We start from the raw sequence: 20,607 nt of genomic DNA on the forward strand, positions 1-20,607 counted from the left end.
GAAAAAACGCGCAACTCCTTGGGGTTATCCTATACTGAGAAAAAGAAGTAGAAAAAAGTCATCACCATCAATAATAATGGTTTGTTGAGAAATAAATGTTGGAACATTATTACGGCAAGCACATTAAGTAAATTAGGGTGTTGAAGCAGTTAAGATGTTGTAACGTCTACTACTTATTAGTTAGAACTAGTTGATTATTGGTTACACAATTGGAATTGCATGTGCAACATGTATGTAATATGTAATTTTCAACTGGCACCAGAGTATATCCAATCTATGTAGACTAATCTAGAATGATTAGACAATAAAAAAAACAAGTGAAAAAATAAATCTCAGTAATCTTCAGATTCTGTGTAAATATAGAAAATACACCGTTCTTATAAAATCATAAAAAATATGATTATAAAATAAATAAGAGATGTATCATATAATAAAGTGCATTTGCATAAAAATTACATTCAACAAATTTAATTGTTTATTCTTTGGTGAATAAACTTAATGATTGCCCAAACTAAGGAAGGCACTGATTGCAAGAGGCTTACACGTGGTTGAGCTCTAAGTCAGAGTAAGATATACCCAATTGATCTCATCACTAATTGGGTCAGTTTCACATCAAAATCATCAATTAAGGTTATTTTTCAAGAATCAATTTGGACTATTAATCATTAAAATGACACAAATATTATAAATATTTGCTTATTTTTATCAATTATTATAATATTTATTGTTGTTTTTACATATAATTATAATATTTTATTTTTTTGAAAAAATTGTGAAAACGTGTGTAACCTCTAGTTTTGATTTTACTCTCGAGAAAAGTTAAACCTCAACTAAATCATTTGGGTACATATTACCTTAGTGACAATAATAATCCAATACATTAAGTTTATAAAGTGCCACCAAGTATCCTTACTTTTCAATTAAATGGAAGTCATTATATACAAAATTTTCAAGTCTTCCCTCTTTCATATTTATTCAACTCTATCAGTGGAACATATCGAAGCAATTCTAAGGTAAAAAGTCATTAGCAATAATTTTCTATTATATCCATGTCACCTAACTAGTGGAGTAGAAATAAAAATTAATATAGAATAAAAAGAGCTAAGAAAAAAATCTGAATTTTTGGAATTCTTCTTTGTATGTATTTATACTAACTCTTTTACATTTCTCACAACAGTAACTCATGTTTTGAGTAATTGATTTTGATACGTTTCAGGTTTTATCAATTCAAACCGCAGTTTTACATATTTTTCGTGTATTACATGATAAAGCAATCCTACTTGAAGCTTTCTTAACGCATTAGATTTTCAATAAAAAAATTAAATATACATATCAAAATAGTTATAGTTTTAAGAGAAAAGTTGTACTTACAACCATTTTCATTTACAACCTCTTATAACCACATTTTCATATCTTATTTTCTCTTTGCAAGAACAAAAATAGAAGACACTCATTTTTACCTCAATACGTGGATAACCTTCTTGATAAATCAAGTGATTTCTTCTCCATCTTTTGGAGAGAAGGACTAGGATAAAAATCTTGGACATCCGAAAAGTTTGACATGAGAAATAATACATACTTGCCACCATACAAAAAATATTGACCTGCAGGTTGATTTGCCCCAACTCACTAATTGACCACTTTAACCCATCTTAATATGTTGGGTTGACATGTTAAAATGTTCAACTGACCCTCCAAAATAATTGGATTAAACGGACTAATCCAACATGTTAACAATTTGGAGAAAATTACAAGTGTTCTGCTTGTAATAAAACAAAGCACAAAAATTTCTAAAAATTGACTATTAGTATGTCACCTATTTATATGTTGTTTCCAAGTATGATGGTGAGTTTTGTACAAAGGCAACCAAAACCTCAAAACTGAAGGGTAAAATGAATCAACTCTAGTCTCTCTTTTTTTTTTTAATTACATTATTTGGGATCGAAAGGAACCAGCTTGAGATTTTTCCTTCCATCCCTCACGTATCCAGCTCATTGTACAAGAAACGTTATATGCAATGCTCAACAACTTGGGACTAATTCAACCCACTTTGTGGGAGACCTTGATATAATTTAGGAGACGTTTCAGAGCTTTCCCACTGTCAATGGCCTCTCTGGCTCTATCCAGGGCAACATATATGTCTTCTGCGCCATCAACTCCAAGCAAATGATCCACCATTCCAGCATTCAAGACAATTCGGTCATATGCTGGTCCCTTTTCTCCAGAGAGAGCTGCTAAACCCAATTCAATGTTCTTTGAGACCTGAAGTTTAAAACGAAAAAAAAAATGCCAATAAAAAAACTTCAGCTCTCTCCATAGGAAAACTGGCTACATATTTAGAGGCTTCCTAGTCGTGATGATATTACATTACATAATGGTTTAATTGCAGATTAAGATTCCAATAAGTCATCAAGAGAATAAACATTCAGCCAAAGAATTCAAAAAAAAGAGACCAAAGTCAATTCGAAACAACTAGGAGTCATCCATTTGTTCATGAGAAAAACAGAACATACATATGCAAGGAGTAAAAATAGTTTATGTAATACATATTCTACTATTCAAACATTTTGTTTGAAAATTGAGTAGAGCTCACTGAAAAAGACTTCATCAAAAACCATGAAGATAATACCAAAACGACTTGGGCACAGGCCGCAATAATGGCTCAGAAATTGGAACCATAACATATTTTGACTAAAGTTTTCCTTAGTTTCAAGGCTCGGAAATTGGAACCATTCCATTATTTTATCACAGTTTTCCTCAGTTTGATTTCAGTCTACTCCTGATGGTACCAGAAAAATTGATTAACTACAAGAATTAGGGAAACAGCCCCTTACAACCAATTCCAATAGAACAGTACCAAATTACAATCTGCACTCAAGAATGCAGAAGTAAAACAGAAAAGGTTAAAGAAGAAAATTACAGAGGCAAAAGACATTAACAGATGGATAATAGCTCCCTCTACAAGAAACAACCTATCCTGTAGAGTTCTCAAATTCCCTTCCCCAAAAGTTACTCAGAAATCAATTACCCTCAATTCTTTCTTTTCCCTCCTTTTAACCCCCTGCCTCACCAATTCTGTTGCCTCCCAAATCATGTTCTCCATTCAAGGCTTGCCAGCTGTCCACTTCCTCAACCAACTTCCCTTCTCTCTCCTTAACAACCTGAATTCTGTTATTCTCCTTAGGAATTGTTATTTCATCACACTTCTCTGATGGGCTTGGTTTCCTCTTCTCATCCTTCTACGCTTATAGAGGGCCCATCAATTCCTTACATCTATTAACACTCCTTTACATGGTTACACAATTTATGCAGTGGAAAAGAGACACACTTGACCAGATAGTAATTGTTGCCTATGATGAACAATAATGAAAGGCAAGCAACTGATCTACAGACCAGAAAAGGTATCTATAAATCTACCACAGCATGACCAGGAAACAAAAAAGAAGCAATGGAAAATCAAAAGATAGAATACAGGTATCAGCAAGTGGCTTCTGAATTTTCAGAGAAATTGCATACATATTGGATTGAAGGAACAAAGATTTGGCCAAGGTTCTAACACAGTTTAACGAACATGCAACCCTTAGTTACAACAGCAACAGAAAATATTTTAACCTATTATTAGATAGTGTGATTAGCAAGAATATTTTTAATAAGTTCCAGACATTGGATAGAATAGAACATCTAGAGAACTTTACGGATCTATCAGTTCTTGGTGTGTCTGTGGGTTGGAAACCATAGTCCTTGGCATTGACCTCAAGACTAAAACCTTGACGTGTCACTCCTGCATTATGAAATAACAATAATTTATGTGTATCAATCTAAAGATGTGAAGTAAAGCAGAATTATCAGTTTGCTAATCAGAAACTGGCATAGTGACAGAGTTGTCAATGAGCACTGGAAAGAAAAACAAAAGCAAAAACAACAAAAATTATGGACTCAGATTTTAATGAAATAATCATTTAAGCACATAAATAATAGGTAGAAGTAGGCAAGGAAACCAAATACATACCACCAAGTTCAGATGTGGATGAATTGTCAAGTGAACGGAACCCTGAACAGAAGTTCACCGGAAGTCCCTTAGTTGTACTAGCTGATCGCAATCTTGTAGTCATTGAGAGAGCCCCTTCCTCTCCCTACAGTATTAGCATAATCAAGGTTACATGAAGTGGCTTCTTTAGCTAAAATGTTAAGCGTTATTTAGTATTAAATATTATATTAGGATGATTTAACTAATGTTAATAAGAGAAGAAAAACAAAAGTTTATAATACGAACAATAGTTTATGCAAAAAATAAAATAAAATAAAAATAAAATAAAATAGAAAAGTTAACAGATTGTGATGTATAAAAAGTGAAATCCCAACCTTCACTACCAAACCAGAATGTACACCCCTTCTTTTCATGAGCATTAACAATGGCTCTTCGTAACCTTCATGATAAAATCCAGCAACAATTGCTTCCTTACCTCTTGCCTGTTGAAAAATATAGTTTTAACTATATAAACAGATGGTGACTTCTGTCCAAAAAGTTAAAGAGATAAATAAAAAAGAAACAAATCAAGCTTTTTACCTCATTGCTTGGGCCAGTTCAATTGGCCTACCTCAGGTTTATAACAAAAATACCTTTTTGCCTACTCATGGTCTCTTCTATTCACTTATGTTCAAGTTTGCAGTCAAATTACAGAATTTTATATGATTCAATCAAAACTTCATTTCCTCCTAATATTTTCAAAACAGTTGTAAATCTTAGTTCCATTTAAGGTCAGGCCTTGGAGTATCAGTAAGGTTGCTCCTTTGTGACAAGAAAGTCATGGGTTCAAATCTGTAGAACAGCCTCTCTGCAAAAATGCAAAGGTACCCTCAACTCTATCCTCACAAAGTTGGGGAGCCTTTGTGTAGCAGGTTTGCTCCTAGTTCCATTACCCTTAGGCTTTCAATCAAAATGAGCTAAAAGTGAAGAAAACAGTATTTATAGTGTACAATGTGTGAAAGTGTGAAGTAGAAGAAAGATACGTAAGCTCTAGGTATCCAAGGAAGAAATTATTCCCCCATCGCCTTTATTTCCTTTTAGCAATTATGGTACCAGTATTTCTATTAAAAATATCAAACGGAGCCTAGCTCCTACAACACACCAGCAGTACAGAATTAAGGAAAGCAACACAATCAGCCAGATTAAAAATAAGACAGATGACAATAAATGACTCCTAATTACTCGTAGAGTGTGATCCTACTGCCCCTAAAGAGCTAGCAATCTAGACTCCAGAGTTCCCAAATTCCCTAACCAAAGACTAGTTTAATTCTTTCATGCCCCCTTCTCAATGTTTCCCTTTCTCCATATATCATTTCTCTATCACCAATTCCATTCCCTCCCAACTCCTCTCCATTCAAAATCTGCCACCTGTTCCCTCTAACCAACTTTATTTCTCTCTCCATAACCACCTTATTTCCGTTATTACTGTTAGAAACAGATCCCGAATTCTTAGCGTGATGGACTTGGATCCCTTCATTAATCTTTCCACGAGTATATACAAACTTAGGCCCATCGATACTCCCTTTACAAAATTCACCTTGTCCTTAAGGTGAACGAACAGGTCAGGATCCTATCACCAGTGTGAGAGACTCATCCACCTGGATCCAATTGCTTGAAGCATATTGACCTAGTTATGCTTGAAGCAAAAAAACCGCCACTGGAATACCCACCCAAGGACTCATACTGCAATTCAGCAAATTCTAGATTCAATTTGATCAATTTATTCGACTCAATAAATATACGCTCAACAACTGCAGAGAGCTTAATTTTTGAAGACCAATCTCCAAATCCTTCCTCAGAGAGATATTGACAAAAATACTAGGCAAAAGAAGCTCAGCAACTTCAGCTTTAAACAGTGCAATATATTGACCCAATCTTAGTATCACATCATAGCAGTAGATAACGAGTGAATCCACCAATGGACAAATCCACATCTCAAATACCATTACCAAAAATAACCAATGAATCACTTGCAGCTTGTGAAAATAGCAGGTTTCTGATAGATGAAAGCTCTCCTTCTAAGTCTGATATCTTCTTAGACGTTCATATGAAGGCAGCATATTTAGCATAGACACTTTGTTGCATCTCCTGAGCATAAGCTTTCTTCAAGTCAACTAAATGTGTGCATAATTGCTTTATTTCCATGTTGATGGGGGAAGCATCATTGATTACTGCACGAGGGGAATACCTTCCAATTGCTATTTGGTTGACTTGAATATTCCCAATGCTGGTTGTTGGTCTCAGCTTCCAACCCCCAATCCCATCACTTCTCCCATATTCACAGCCCCAAATTGGCAATTTCCACAAAGCAAACGCATTCTTGTGCGACTCATTCTCATAAGCATAAGCAAACCCACGATGTCGTGTCAGATCCGTACCCATAAGCTCATCACCAGCGAAGAGCCAAAGCAGCTTCATCTTATTCAAAACAAAGAAAAAAGGACCTATGGTGGCACTCACCCAACTAGTAATAACCAAAAACTGAATCACATGAGCCGCCAAAAACTTCAATCCACCACCCATGAACAACCTATAAGGCCGACCCAATTTTCTCAGGTAAACCAAATTCACATACTCCCCCACACGCCCCACCCTTCGTGCAACTACACCCCCTCCAATGAGTCATCAAATGTAACCTTTTCCACCAATTTATTACACCCAATCACAATCGCCGCTGCAACAAACCAACACTTGATGGTAGCCCAAGGATCAACCACCTCCACGCTATGTTCACGAAGTGCAATAGCTCATCCGCTAGGACTGAATCTCCCTATTCTTATGAAGAATCTTCAGCGAAGGCCCAGGCCTGGATCTAGCGGTTATGCAGAGGCAACATAACCAACATACGCATGTGCAGAGTCAGCAAAATCCCCCATTTCTTCTTTGCCCATAGAGGATACTCGAGCCTAGCTTTTGTTGTCTCAGCCAGTGGTTGTGTATTTAACTGGTATCCACCCTGGTTTGGGCTTGGTCCGTTACACAAGAATTGTGACCCAATCTTTGTTGATCTCCAACATGACCTCTCGTCTTTCCCTCCTTCACACTCTAATCATCGACTAAGCTTCTCATGCCTACCAGTAGATGCTTAGCCATAGCTAATGGGGAACTGAGTATGACTCGCATCTCCATGGTTGTCGGCTTGAGCTTACTCTTCTCCCACTCCTCCATCCTACTTCCAATGGGAAATAAAATGACATTAACGATATAGGTTCGATCGGTGTTGTTGCATCTTTCCCTTCTTCCTTTACAAATTTCTTTTTTTGCACCTCATTCTCTACCTCAACCTTCTCCATCCTCTCCACCAAAACAGTGCCATCGAAATTGTGCTTCTTGATTTCAAAGATTGGTGTCTCCATTTTCTCTATCAACTCATCTAGAATCTTTACCATTTTCTGCATCATTTCTTTTAATTTTGACATGCTAGCTTTCTCTAGAGCTCCAAGATGTATTCCCATGGCTTTCACTCCCTCAAAGATCCATACCATCAAGCACCCGTTGGATCGGAGGTGCTCTGATACCAAATTGATGGTACCAGTATTTCTATTAAAAATTTCAAATGGAGCCTAGCTCCTACAACAGATCATCATTTCATAATTAAGGAAAGCAACACAATATAGACAAATTAAAACAAAGACAGGTGTCGATAAGCGACCCCTAATTACTCATATGGTGTGATCCTACTACCCCGAAAGGCCTAGCAACCTAGACTCCAGAGTTCCCAAATTCCCCAACCAAAGACTAGTGTAATTCATTCATACCCCTTGTCAATATTTCCCTTTCTCCATATATTGCTTCCCCATCACCAATTCCACTCTCTCCGAACTCTTCCTCTCCATTCAAAATCTGCCATCTATTCCCCCTAACCAACTTCATTTCTCTCTCCATAACCACCTTTCCCATATCATTGTTAACAGCCCCCATATTCTTAGGTTGATGGACATGGATCCCTTTATTAATCTTTGTAAAGGTATATACAAACTTAGGTCCATCAAGCAAAAATAAGTTTTACTTGTAAGCTTTTACCAAGAACTTCCTTTTGGTGATTTTCAACATCAAATTATAACTTGTTAACATTCCTTAGGCTGAAATCTTCATTACTCATTGAAGTATTACATCTACACACAAATTTTATTCTAACAAATTCAGATTGCCCTAAAATTACCACAGTTTTTTACTGATTTATTTAGCAGATTCCATGCACATAAAACTCCCTTACCTTCTGATACGGGCATATAGAGTGAGCAATTAAATGGTCTATGTTATTGAGGAAATGGTAAAATCATTAGTTCATTTAATGAATTATGACACATCTAAAACAAACAAATAGACTATTGTATAAAACCAAAAACCACTCCCCGTTAAACCCGACTAGCGAGTGTGGGGTGGAGAAAATCCTTGTACGCAACCTTACCCTTGCATAATTGCAAAGAGGCTGTTTCCTGGATTCAAACCCATGACCTTTCAGTCATGAAGGAACAGTTTTACCACTGCTCCAGTTCGCCCCCTTTTAAATAGACTATTGTATGATGAATTAAAAACATGTTGAGACTTTAAGAACAGAGCATCAAGTCTTCTGTATGATGGTGGCTTTAAAAATTTAAATAAACATTTGTAATAAACTAAGAGAGATCAATGACAATTAACAATAGATAAATTAAGTCTAATCCTACCTTTACATATTGCTGAACCTTTTCAGTTGTTGCAAGCGGAGGGCGTTTCTTTATGTGCTCCCTTATCCTAATTAGAGAGTAGCTGCAGAAAAAATAACAAGTTTAACTTACTCCATTCCAATATTACTGTTATAACTCATACATATAGATATCAACACCATAATGAAAGATTTTCCAAAATAGCAATATGAATTAGGTTAAATTACACATTTACTAATCATTTCGATCAAGAGAAAATGAATGAAAGATAGTTTCCCCTTGTTTGTTTTGGCAAAAAAATAGAGTGGAAGGAAAAAATTAAGGGTGGGACCCACTAAAAAGTTTTCTTCCCATCATTGGAAAGAAAGCAGAGAAATTCTCCCTTGGCTCACATTTAGAGAAGGAAAGAGAAGATGCAGCATACTAATAAATGCATACAATAGGGGTAATAGCGGAAAAAATATATTGATTAGGGGTAATATTGGAAAATAACTTTCTTTTTATTTTCTTTTTTTCCACTTCTCTCTCCATGAAAACACATTATTTTCACCTACACTTGTCTATCTATTTATCTTATTTCCATTTTCTCCTCACATCCAAACAATGGATTAGTCCTTATAGTTTTACCACAAATTCAATTTAAGTGCTAAAGTTCAAAACCATTTTAAAAAGTCCCTATAGATTTCAATCAATGCAAATGATAGAATTAACAGTAAAACAAAGTGAATGATGAGAATAATTTTATTGATATATTCCTCCTCTCAAAGAACAGATGGGTTGCGTGATGAGTGAGGTAGAAAATTACACTGACTTCCTCTCACAACTCTTCTAAAATTACAATGACTTTCTCTCACAACTCTCCTAACCTCCGGAAATCTTAGTCTCTAGCCTTTCCTCTCTGCTTACTAACTGTCTAACTACTCTACATGCATTCCCTCAACCTTATTTATAATCTCAATAAACAAACTAACTATTTCTGTTGGAATTCCCGAACTATCCCTGTTAACCGCCCAGTTAGGGAACTAACTAGGCCTACCTAACAGAAGTTGGATCACATGGTTCTTTGGGTCCACCATTACTTCAAACCTACTTTCATAAATAGGGGGTTCCTAACAACAAAAAAGTCACTATAGTTTCCAAACAAGGTAATATGGTCCTTATAGTTTCACTCCAAAAAGGAAGCAAAATTAGCTTAGAGGGAGCATTTTGCATGGAACTTTTTTCAATGGTTTTGAACTATAGAGACTAAATAGAATTTAGAATAAAACTCTCTAGGGATTAAATGAGTGATTTAACTTATAATTTAGTATAATAATCCAGATGTCTACAAGTAGATGAATAACCAGGACTATAAAAACAAATTATTTTTCAAAATTTTGAAATACCAAAGGAAAAGCATCAAAACATTTGCCAATAAAAGCCCCTCTATGTTATGAAGTTAATAAGGCTTGGACTAATAGTGTTTGGTGAGATGCTCATACAGAGATGGGCGTGCTTCACGCTGACTTACATAAGCAAAACCAACTTCATCATCCTGGAAAGGAGACACAAAAATGTTATTATATATAGTGACTAAAAGAAGATAGTGAGAAAAACATTATGGTGGTGTTAAAAAAATATTTTCAGGAAACAAAAAGACCTCGAGAAGTTTCTTGGCCTCGAAAGGGGATAAGCTTATATTTGCCCCCATAAACTTCAAGATTTGCTCTTCAGTTATACCACCCTTAAAAACAAAAAACAACAGATTACTCCAGAAATAAAAGATGATTCTTTACATGAAATATGAAAGCAGACATCAAGAACATTAAGCATCTTACTTTGCTGCAAAAACAACCTAAACACCCAACACAGAGGAAAATTGACACACCTTAGGTGCCATCCATTCTACACCGTGAAGCAAGCAAGATTCTCCATAGCAAGATCTAACCGCAGCAACAAATAATGTACTCCTGAAGAAGCGTGTGTTCCCATCATAAGGTTCACCATAGTGAGTCAATGATCTGACATCAGCAACAGGAGGAGGGCCTGAGAATCAACTTACGAAAACATTAACAACAGGGATTCTAACTGTGATGATTTAGAAAATAGTAGAAAACAAGCCAGAATAAGAATAAGATTGACTAATCAGATTGAAAATCATACCAAATTCATCATCAAATGCAAGGCAGTATGCTTTTAGTTCACGGTCAGTTTCCCGGTTCATGCGTTGACCAATTAAAAAAGCCGAAAGCAAAGCCTCACTTACACCTTGAGGCTTTTCACCACCCTCTTGGAAGGGAAGAACTTCCCTTAACACACCTTGGACTTCCTCAAATCCAAGATGGCCTCCAGCCAGCACCTCCCTAAGAGCACCAACCAGTCTCATTTCACTGGTGCCCTTGCCAACATATTGCGGTCCAATTGAACTTCCCACCCCCATCATCAACCCTTCAGGGTCCGCCACAAATACTACATCAGGTGGAAGAGCTCTAACCAGAAGTGGCCAGAACGTCTTCAGTGCACGTGTTTCCCCTTCACTCCATTGGGTTGCCTCTGGGAAGGCATTCGCACGGATCGTCATCCCCGCGAAAAACGCCCCGAGTTGCGCTTTAGAAACTTCCTCTTCATCTTTGAGTTCTCCCCTAGCTAAAAGCTTAAATACAAAGTAATCAGAAGCACTAGGACATGCCATTTAAAATCCTTTGATTTTTAAACCCTTTAACTATTCTTCTTCTTCTCAATTCTATGGCAACTAAACCAACATGTAAGACTAGAGATTCTACTATGATTACAATTTACAAACACCTCACCAATAAAATATTCACATGAGTGAAAGAAGAACCTGATCTTAGAATTGTATCGAACACCTTGAAGGCTTGTTGTTCATCGAGTGGTCGAGTCTGCATTGGGCCGGTGCAAACCCTAGCTTGGGCTTCCAACACCGTCTGGTTGGGCATCGGTAATGCCGGATTTCGATACGAAGAAGACAACGCCGGATTCCGATCATCGAACTCTGGAATCCCGAATTGCTCGATAGTGGCCGATTCCAACGTGGCTTTCACCGTCGAAGAATGCCTTCGCCCGACCCAACGTTGGCGATATTCGGTGAAGAGTTTAGGAAATGGCTGAACACATAAGCGAGTGGAGTTTCGTGGTTTGTTGGGGAAAATGGTGTTCACTGGAGAGAGAAAAGGCTCTGGATTAAGCAGTACATTCATGGCGTTCAAGTGTTCTTAGTTCCTTGGATATTCCGCCAAGAGCGAGTAGGAAGAAATGGAGATATGATGGAATGAATGAAAGCTCAAAAAGCTGGTTTCAGTATGCAACTAGGCATATTTTTAAATTAAACGGAGAATGTAGGGCGCGTGGCAGTAACAAATAGTCAAATAGAATCATGTGCTTTAAGAGAAAATGCATAAACATAACGAGTAATACAAGAAGGGTTATCTTTATTTCATTTAACATGATATAATAAATTTTTACACACAAAAAAGAGTTGGATTTTATTTTTATTTTTTTTTTTCCTCTTATATGTGAGTCTCACTTATAATTTTATTTTAATAATATGAGATAACTTTTTTTTTACTAATATAAGGATCTATGTTTTCTATTATTCCAGATATTTTGAATGATTACTCTAATAATTTTATTTTATTTTTTGTTTACACGGTAATGATATTCTATGTTTAGCTTTTCATCTTTGGATTCTTATCTAACGATCCCAGGAGGCAATCCGAGATGTGAAGAATAAATTTTTTTTACATATTCTGTTTTTTTTGTGTTTTTCTTGCTTGAGCCCAATTTTTAAATATTTATTTTGAGTATTTTTTCTATTTTATATATTTCACTAACTAGTAAATTAAAAAAAATCAAACAAATCTTAGTAATTTCAAAAAATAAAATTACCAAATCGCCAACGAAAACAAAAAGAGAGGAATTTGAACCTCGGTACAAAAATTCGTACAACGGATTAACAATATGACGTTTTAGTCCATTTAGCCATCTCTCTCCAATTGGAAAAAAAACTATTCTTTTCTTTATATCTTACTTTTTCTTATTTTTTTATAAAAACCTACATTATATATAGATATTTTTTATTTTTAAAAGTGTTTTTTTTTCATTTTTTGTTTTTTTATAGCTAGAGCCCGGCTAGGTAATGGTCGGGCTACTCTTTTTATTCCCATGAATTCCAGACAACAACAATTTATTTAAATTTGAATAAAAAAACATTTTGATCCCTGTAATATAGTACCAAAATGATAGAACATCAATCAAAATAAAATTTCATTTTTTATTATTCCTTTTCTTGGTAACAAATTAAAAAGAAAAAGATAGGATATTGTTACTACCAATTAATGTTACTACTAATGCCACTACCAGTTTGTTACACCGTTAGATCGATTATGTTGATTCAATGGTTATATTTATTTTTACCTTTGTATGATTATGATTCCCTATATTTAATCTGAAAGCATTAAATATGGAGAATCATAATCATACAAAGGTCAAAATAAATATAAAGTATTAAATATAGGGAGAAGAAAGAATGTTTTTAGAAAGTTAAATGAGAACCGTTTGATCTATATAATCGATCTAACGGTGAAATAAACTGGTAGTGATATTAGTAGTAACTCTAATTGGTAGTAATAATATCATATCTCTAAAAAAAATAATGTAACTATGGATTCTTCCACAATACATTTTATGTTATGAATTTAGTAATTTTCGAGATGCATATGTCAAAATAAAACAATTTTAGAAAAAAACAAAATCCAAAAATAAAAAAAGGCTCCATTTCTGAATTTCATTAGGAAGTCCCTTTACGAAACAAGTCATTATTCTAATTAGCAGAAAAATATGCTCTCATTTCTTAATTACGACTTATTCCCCATATCCACAAAAGCTCCCATTATATACAATAATTGCATTGTAACGAGTATAATTTAGTGGTAAATGTACGATTCGTTTTATGGACCCTTAAATAGTGAAGGGATCTCTCCTGAGATTCATATCCTAACGAAAAAACTATATTTCTTACTTAACGAAGTTTAATACTTTATACCTTCCAACGAATGATTCGAGGAATAATATATATTATCATAATTTGTATCTGAGAAAAATCAATTCTAAATTGGCAAATGGAATTATAAAATTGTGAAACATAAGTTTTTTGGAATTTGATCAAGAATCCCAGTTTTTTTGAGTATAAGTAAAGTATCCATGAGAAAATATATAGAAAGTTGATTTCTTTTCTAATCATAACTAAATATTCTATTTTTTATTTTATTTTTCTAAATATTCTTTTAGTTTACTAGAAACATCGACATATTTTTCTTTAGCTTGACGGAAATTTTTTTCTTTTCCTAAAGATTCTCTCAAATAGAAATAGAGAACAAAAACATATTGTTAGAATAGTCCCCTTTTTCATGAGGATTGATGTGTATAGTCCATTAAAAAAATACATGTTGGTTCTTAATGAGTTTTGTTGCTTATTCGCGAATTTTGTTTTATCTCTTTCATAAAGGGTTCGGTTAATAATTAATAAAAATTGAACAGTTCAATCTTTGCACAATACTTTCAGTTTAAGGTAAAAATGGGCCAATAATGAAATTCTCAGAAAATAAAAAATAGAATTTTTTGTTTTTAATAAAATACAAATGAATTTAATTATCAAAAATAAAAAATAAAAGTGATTTTTTGTAAAATAAAAATTAGAAACATTATTTTAGATTATAGAGAAATAATAGCGCACCAAAATAAAATAAAAAAGTATTCGTTTATTACGAATAAGCAAAAATTCATATGACATTGATAAAATAAAAAAAGAATTTTTATTTAGGAACGTTAGTGTATTTTTTTAAAGAATTGATTATTTTGGAAACATTTTGAAAGCGAGTTCCAATTATAATCTATAAAGTTTTACTGTAGATAGAAAACGAGGGGGTTCGAGTTGGATGGCTGTTTCAAAAATGTGCACTTCCATATAAAAATGAATCATTCGAAAAACTTTTTGAAAAAAGAAGGATACTCGACAGCATTGAAAGCTTTTTCATTAGTCCAATCTTTTTCTTACAGGGAACTCAAATAGTTTTGTTTCTAATAAAAACAAATATTGATGGGAGAAAATAAAATAATCTAAATTAGCTCGATTCGTTAAATTTCTCAAATACTAATGTCGAATAAGAATAAAATATTGAATGTATATACTCATAATACGATTTTGAATATTGTAACACCCTGTGTATACCTGGTTTGTTATCATGTCATCATATTAAGTCACGCTTAATTAAAAATGCGGAATATCTTTTTCTTTTCAATTATGACGTCATTATCAATTACCAAGTTAATTACTTAAATCACTTTCAAAATATTGCCTGTATGTAATTGCAAATAAACAGCTATCTACATTGATAACCTCAATATATAAATAAAGGTAAGTATCTAAGTCACGGATCTACAACACGTAGTCCGGACATAATCACGATACATTAATACGACTCGAATCCAAATCAGACATAGTCAATCAATGTGGCATGGACAACCCCCATGCTCACCAAATGAGGCAATAAAGCCCAACAGAGTCTCAACAACAACAACATAATAATAAATGTAAAGCAGTCAGCATCCAAGCAAAATAATCTAAACAGCAAGCATATCACATCAGCTCCGGCCTCCTGCCGCCCGAGGTCTCAACCCCCGAGTTACCTGAGCCTGAAATATGTGCCCCAAACGTGGGGTAAGATCACTAAAAAGAAATCCCAGTAAGGCAAGGGGTCCTCAAGGATTTCTTCACCCCAAGCTCACTTATATGTGCAATATAAGTTCAAAAGCAGTAAAACAGTATAAGTTCCAAAATCAGTGCAATGCAGCATATAATCATGTCATGTGTGTCAACTATTCTACTGGCCAGAGGAATGCATGATGTACGTACGTCTACAACCCACAATAGTACACGCCGATGTCGTACCTACCCACAGGATCATATTCCCGTCTAGGCGAAACATCACATACATATCATAGGGCATTTGCACTTAACAGCTCAAAATCATTTCGATAAATCAATAGATGAAAACACATCATGCATATAAACTATTCCTCCAAGGGGTATGGTGGAACCAACAATGGCTAAATCGAGGACACAAAAGCTTACCTCGTAAGCTAACTATCCAAACAAGAGTCCAACCAGCTCAAAATCCACAAACAGCAGAATCACAATCTGTTTTAGACCAGCAATCACATCAACAATCATACTTTACAAGCATATAACATAAAGACAACGCTTTCCCTTTACGTTTCATGTCTTTAGGCTTCTCACAAAGCCATAAGCCCTTAATCCCATAGATTCTGACTTAGATTAATTATTACAGAAGTCCACATTAACCAATCATGGGTTCACAAACCCAGAATGTCGTTCTGTATGAACAGTACAGCTACTGTCTCGAAATTCTCATAATATCTGGATATCATATCCGGATATGCTTATCCGGATATCACAAGATCTCATATCTGGATATCAATATCCGGATATGATATCCAGATATTTCGCGACAGAATGCAATTTCTGCATTTCGCGAGATATCACTCCCAAGGTTCCATTTTTAACACATTAGAACGTTAAAGCATGCATCTTTAAACCTTTTAGGTCAGTTATCACGCTGGTTACTTGTTCCTCCTATTAAACATGTCAATGCTTCATTTTTAACTAAGAAAACTCGTGATCAAGGTTGGTGAAGCTTACCCAAGGGTAAAAACAGAAGCAAGGTGGCTCTTGGAGCTCTCAATCAGCTCCAAAGGTTCTGACTTTGAAGGTGCACGAAAATGGCACACCACAATGGTTCTTTCTCACCAAAGGTAGCTTCTTGAAGCTCAAAATGCCACCACAACGGTTCCCTCAACTCCCACCATGAAGTCAGCCCACACACTCTAACAAACAAAGGCTGAGCACTCAGCAAATGGCTACCTCTCACCCTCACAAGTCTAATGCACACTCACACTAGGAGATTTGATGAAGAAACCAAGAGGAAATGTGCCCTCTTGGCTCACAAGGAGGAGAGGAAGAAGGTGACAGCAATGGGGAGGCACTCAGCAGCTGAGCAACACACGTAGGAAGCCAATATGGCCTAGGGTTTTGTGCAAAATGAGTATTTATAGTGGTTTAAGTCTTAAGCAGTAGTAGCACTAATAGCTATCTTAGCATTTTAATCCCAAACTTAGGATTCTGAACTTAGCCATTTTTCTAAGATTTGTCATATTTTTATTTTATTTTTTCCAGTACTTTTTCGGTACGCGCTTTTACCTAATCAGTATCAGTTCTGACACCAGTTCTCATTATTTTGACCTGAAACTTGTTATGTTAGTCCTATATATTATTCTAGTGACATATACATACTTTTCATAATTTTCCAGGATACTTCATCGGTACACATTTATACCACGAGGCAGAACTGGTATCTGCACTTTTCATCAGAAATGTGTCTTTCAACATTATTAATCACTTATCATAATTATTTAAGCCTTATCATAATTATTAGGTTCAATTATGAAATTATCTCATTAATCTCATAATTAATTAATTAAATTCCTAATTTAGCGGTGCGGGTTCTTTCAAATATCATCTCATATTCTTTACAATATTGTTTTATATTCTATTATTAGATTATTTATAGTGAAAATTATCTTTTATGGAAAAGGAGCAAAATGAGGAATGCGCCCAAGGAGGGGCTTGCGTCTGATTAGTTAGTTGGTGAGGCAATAGCTTACCAAGGCGATGATCAGTAGCTAGTCCGAGAGGATGATCAGCCACACTAGGACTGAGACACGACCCAGACTCCTACGTGAGGCAATAGTGGGGAATTTTTTGCAATGGACGAAAGCCTGACAGAGCAATGCCGCATGGAGGTAGAAGGCTTATGAGTTGTGAACTTCTTTTCCCAGAGAAGAAACGATGACAATATACGAGAAATAAGCATCAGCTAACTCTGTCCCAGCAGCCGCGGTAAGATAGAGGATGCAAGCGTTATCTGAAATGATTGGGCGTAAAGCGTCTGTAGGTGACTTTTTAAGTTCGTCGTCAAATCCCAGGGCTTAACCCTGTGCAGGCGGTAGAAACTACCAAGCTGGAGTACGGAAAGGGCAAAGGGAATTTTCGGTGGAGCGGTGAAATGCGTAGAGATCGAAAAAATACCAACGACGAAAGCACTATGCTGGGTTGACACTGACAATGAGTGACGAAAGCTAGGGGAGCGAATGAGATTAGATACCTTAGTAGTCCTAGCCATATCCGATGGATACTAGGCGCTGTGCGTATCCACCCGTGCAATGTTGTAGCTAACGCGTTAAGTATCCCGCCTGGGGAGTACGTTCGCAAGAATGAAACTTAAAGGAATTGACGGGGGCCCACACAAGCAGTTGAGCATGTGGTTTAATTCGATGCAAAGCGAAGAACCTTACCAGGGCTTGACATGCCGTGAATCCTCTTGAAAGAGAGGAGTGCCTTCAGGAACGCGGACACAGGTGGTGTATGACTGTCGTCAGCTCGTGCTATAAGGTGTTGGATTAAGTCCCGCAAAAAGCGCAACCCTCGTGTTTATTTGCCAACATTGAGTTTGGAACCTTGAGCAGACTGCCGGTGGCAAGCTGGAGGAAGGTAAGGATGACGTCAAGTCATCTTGCCCCATATGCCTTGAGCAACACACGTACTGCAATGACCAGGACAAAGGATCGCAATCCCGCGAGGGGGGCCTAACTCCAAAAAGTCATCCCCAGTTTGGATTGTAGGCTACAACTCACTTGCATTAAGTCGGGATCACCAGTCATCCATACGACGATGAATTCTTTCCTGGGCCTTGTACATACCCGTCACACGAAGTCGTTACCTTAACTGCAAGGAGGGGGATGCCAAAGGCAGGGCTGGTGACTGTAGTGAAATCGTAACAAGGTAGCCGTACTATAAGGTGAGGTTGGATCACCTCCTTTTTAGGGAGAGCTTATGCTTGTTGGGTAGTTTGGTTTGACACTACTTCCCACCCAAAAAGAAGCGAGCTATGTCTAAGATTTTCTTTTCCTTGGGAGGTATAGGGAAAGAATTGGAATGTAAGAATATCGATTTATACAGATACAAAAGAAAGGGTTCTCTATTGATTTAAACGCTACACCTACAAGTTAGGGATATAGAAAGAGGAAAAAACCGAAGATGTAACGTAGTACTTTTGATCAAAAAATCCATCTAATTTATTTCGTACCGTTCGCTCGATGAGAAAATGAGTCAGATTCTAGGATCAAACCTGTAAGACTTAAGGAATGATGGATCAAAAAAGAAAAATAATAAGAAGTAAATAAAAATGCAATAAAAGAGTTCAGATTTCAAATGAACAAGTTCAAACTTGATTGAAAATGATCTTTCTAATTCTCGAAGAAAAGAAGGGGGGCAAAAGGATTGATCGAGAAATATTTATTGTTCTTATTATAAGATCGTGATTAGATCCATATAGGTTTGGTAAAAAGAATAATCTTCTCCTTTTAGAATAATAAAAAGAAGAAAGTGTTCAATTGGAACATGAAAACGTGACTAAAATAGTCCTAGTTACTTTTCAGGACAGAGTGGAAGATGGGGGAGATTCTTGAATGAGGAAAAGGATCCAATGACTTCGAAAGAATTGAACGAGGAGTCGCATGAGTAATCCTTTTATTTGCTAATACCACATACAACGAAGATTTTTTGTTGCCACAGGAAACAACAGAAGGCCAATCCCTATTAACATAGGGAATGTAAGTGGAATGAAAGGGGTGATCCATGAGGATTGATGTGTATATTCCATAAAAAAAATACATGTTGATTTCTTAATGAGTTTTGTTGCTTATTTGCGAATTTTGTTTTATCTCTTTTGTAAAAAGTTTGATTAATAATTAATAAAAATTGAACAGTTCAATCTTTGCACAATACTTCTAGTTTAAAGTAAAAATAGGCCAATAATAAAATTCTCGATAAATAAAAAATAGACTTTTTTGTTTTTAATATATATATATATATATATATATATATATATATATATATATATATATATATATATATATATATATATATATATGTTGTGTATGAGGTGTTTCAAATATTTTTGGGAATGTTAGAAACACAGAGGAAACTCTATAAAAATTTAAGTAAAATTTGAAATATGAATCTATTGAAAAATTTCTCTTGTTTTATGGGTTATTTGAGGAAGATAGGCTTGCGGGGTTAAGGGAGTTTAAGTTACTCTAATCTGTGCACCAGTCATGGCTCATATTTAGGTCGTGACATTTTTTGTTATCATTGTTGAGCCCAACACATTTTCTGTGTAGGAGAGATTTATCATTTGTATTTTAATTTGTTTAGAAGCCTAATAAGTTTTTAATCTAGGGTGCTCCATAATTTCTATGAACATGATTAAATGTAAATTCTGATAAACCTAAATGTATTATAGAGTTTAGCATATATGTCGGCCATGACTCTATATTAGGTCTTGACACATAGAGTGTTTGTCGTTTGACTTGATTTGGTTCACTTTTAAAGGTAGAAATCATTCAAATTAATTGGTTCATTTCTAATTAAAGAATCGAACCAAACTAAACTAACATTAATCGATTTAATTTATTTCAAGAAAAGCCTCTCTCTGTTCTTTCTATGCCTCTTCATTTTAAAAAAATAGGGAAAAGTTCACCAATACCCCTGTGGTTTACTTCATAATCACATATGCCCCTATGATTTTTTTTAATCACATATGCCCCTGTGGTTTGCAAAAGGGAAAACGACTATGTCCTTTTGCTTAACATTATTAAATATTACTCAGTTCTTCCAATTTTGCCCCTGAAAATACTATTTAATAACATAAAAATTAGAATCTTGCCCATTACCATTTTGGTTATCATTTTGGGGTTATCATTTTGCCCATAAATATTACTCAATACTAAATAAAC

The 20,607-nt window shown here is 35.3% G+C and overlaps 1 protein-coding gene across 1 annotated transcript; it reads right to left on the reverse strand.

Annotated features, from left to right (window-relative positions):
* Window positions 1–1,784: 1,784 nt before the first annotated feature.
* LOC133302735 (uncharacterized) lies at window positions 1,785–11,936 on the reverse strand. The gene is made up of 10 exons (XM_061502547.1): window positions 11,498–11,936; window positions 10,819–11,301; window positions 10,544–10,701; window positions 10,316–10,399; window positions 10,158–10,210; window positions 8,698–8,779; window positions 4,363–4,470; window positions 4,010–4,133; window positions 3,696–3,781; window positions 1,785–2,262 (listed from the first exon to the last, which is right to left on the reverse strand). The coding sequence occupies exons 1-10, from the start codon at window positions 11,871–11,873 to the stop codon at window positions 2,041–2,043; spliced, it is 1,776 nt and encodes a 591-aa protein (XP_061358531.1). The 5' UTR covers window positions 11,874–11,936; the 3' UTR covers window positions 1,785–2,040.
* Window positions 11,937–20,607: the final 8,671 nt, after the last annotated feature.

The sequence above is a fragment of the Gastrolobium bilobum genome, unplaced genomic scaffold (assembly GCF_033153095.1).
Source record: "Gastrolobium bilobum isolate Gb01-03AN ecotype WA unplaced genomic scaffold, APGP_CSIRO_Gbil_v1 utg1285, whole genome shotgun sequence".
Lineage (NCBI taxonomy): Eukaryota > Viridiplantae > Streptophyta > Magnoliopsida > Fabales > Fabaceae > Gastrolobium > Gastrolobium bilobum.

Coding starts and splice junctions, on each gene's coding strand:
- LOC133302735 (XM_061502547.1), bottom strand. CDS start 11,873: ATGAATGTACTGCTTAATCCAGAGCCTTTTCTCTCTCCAGTGAACACC. Junction 10,702..10,818: donor TGCATTTGATGATGAATTTG/GTATGATTTTCA, acceptor GTTGATTCTCAG/GCCCTCCTCCTGTTGCTGAT. Junction 4,134..4,362: donor ATTCTGGTTTGGTAGTGAAG/GTTGGGATTTCA, acceptor CTAATACTGTAG/GGAGAGGAAGGGGCTCTCTC.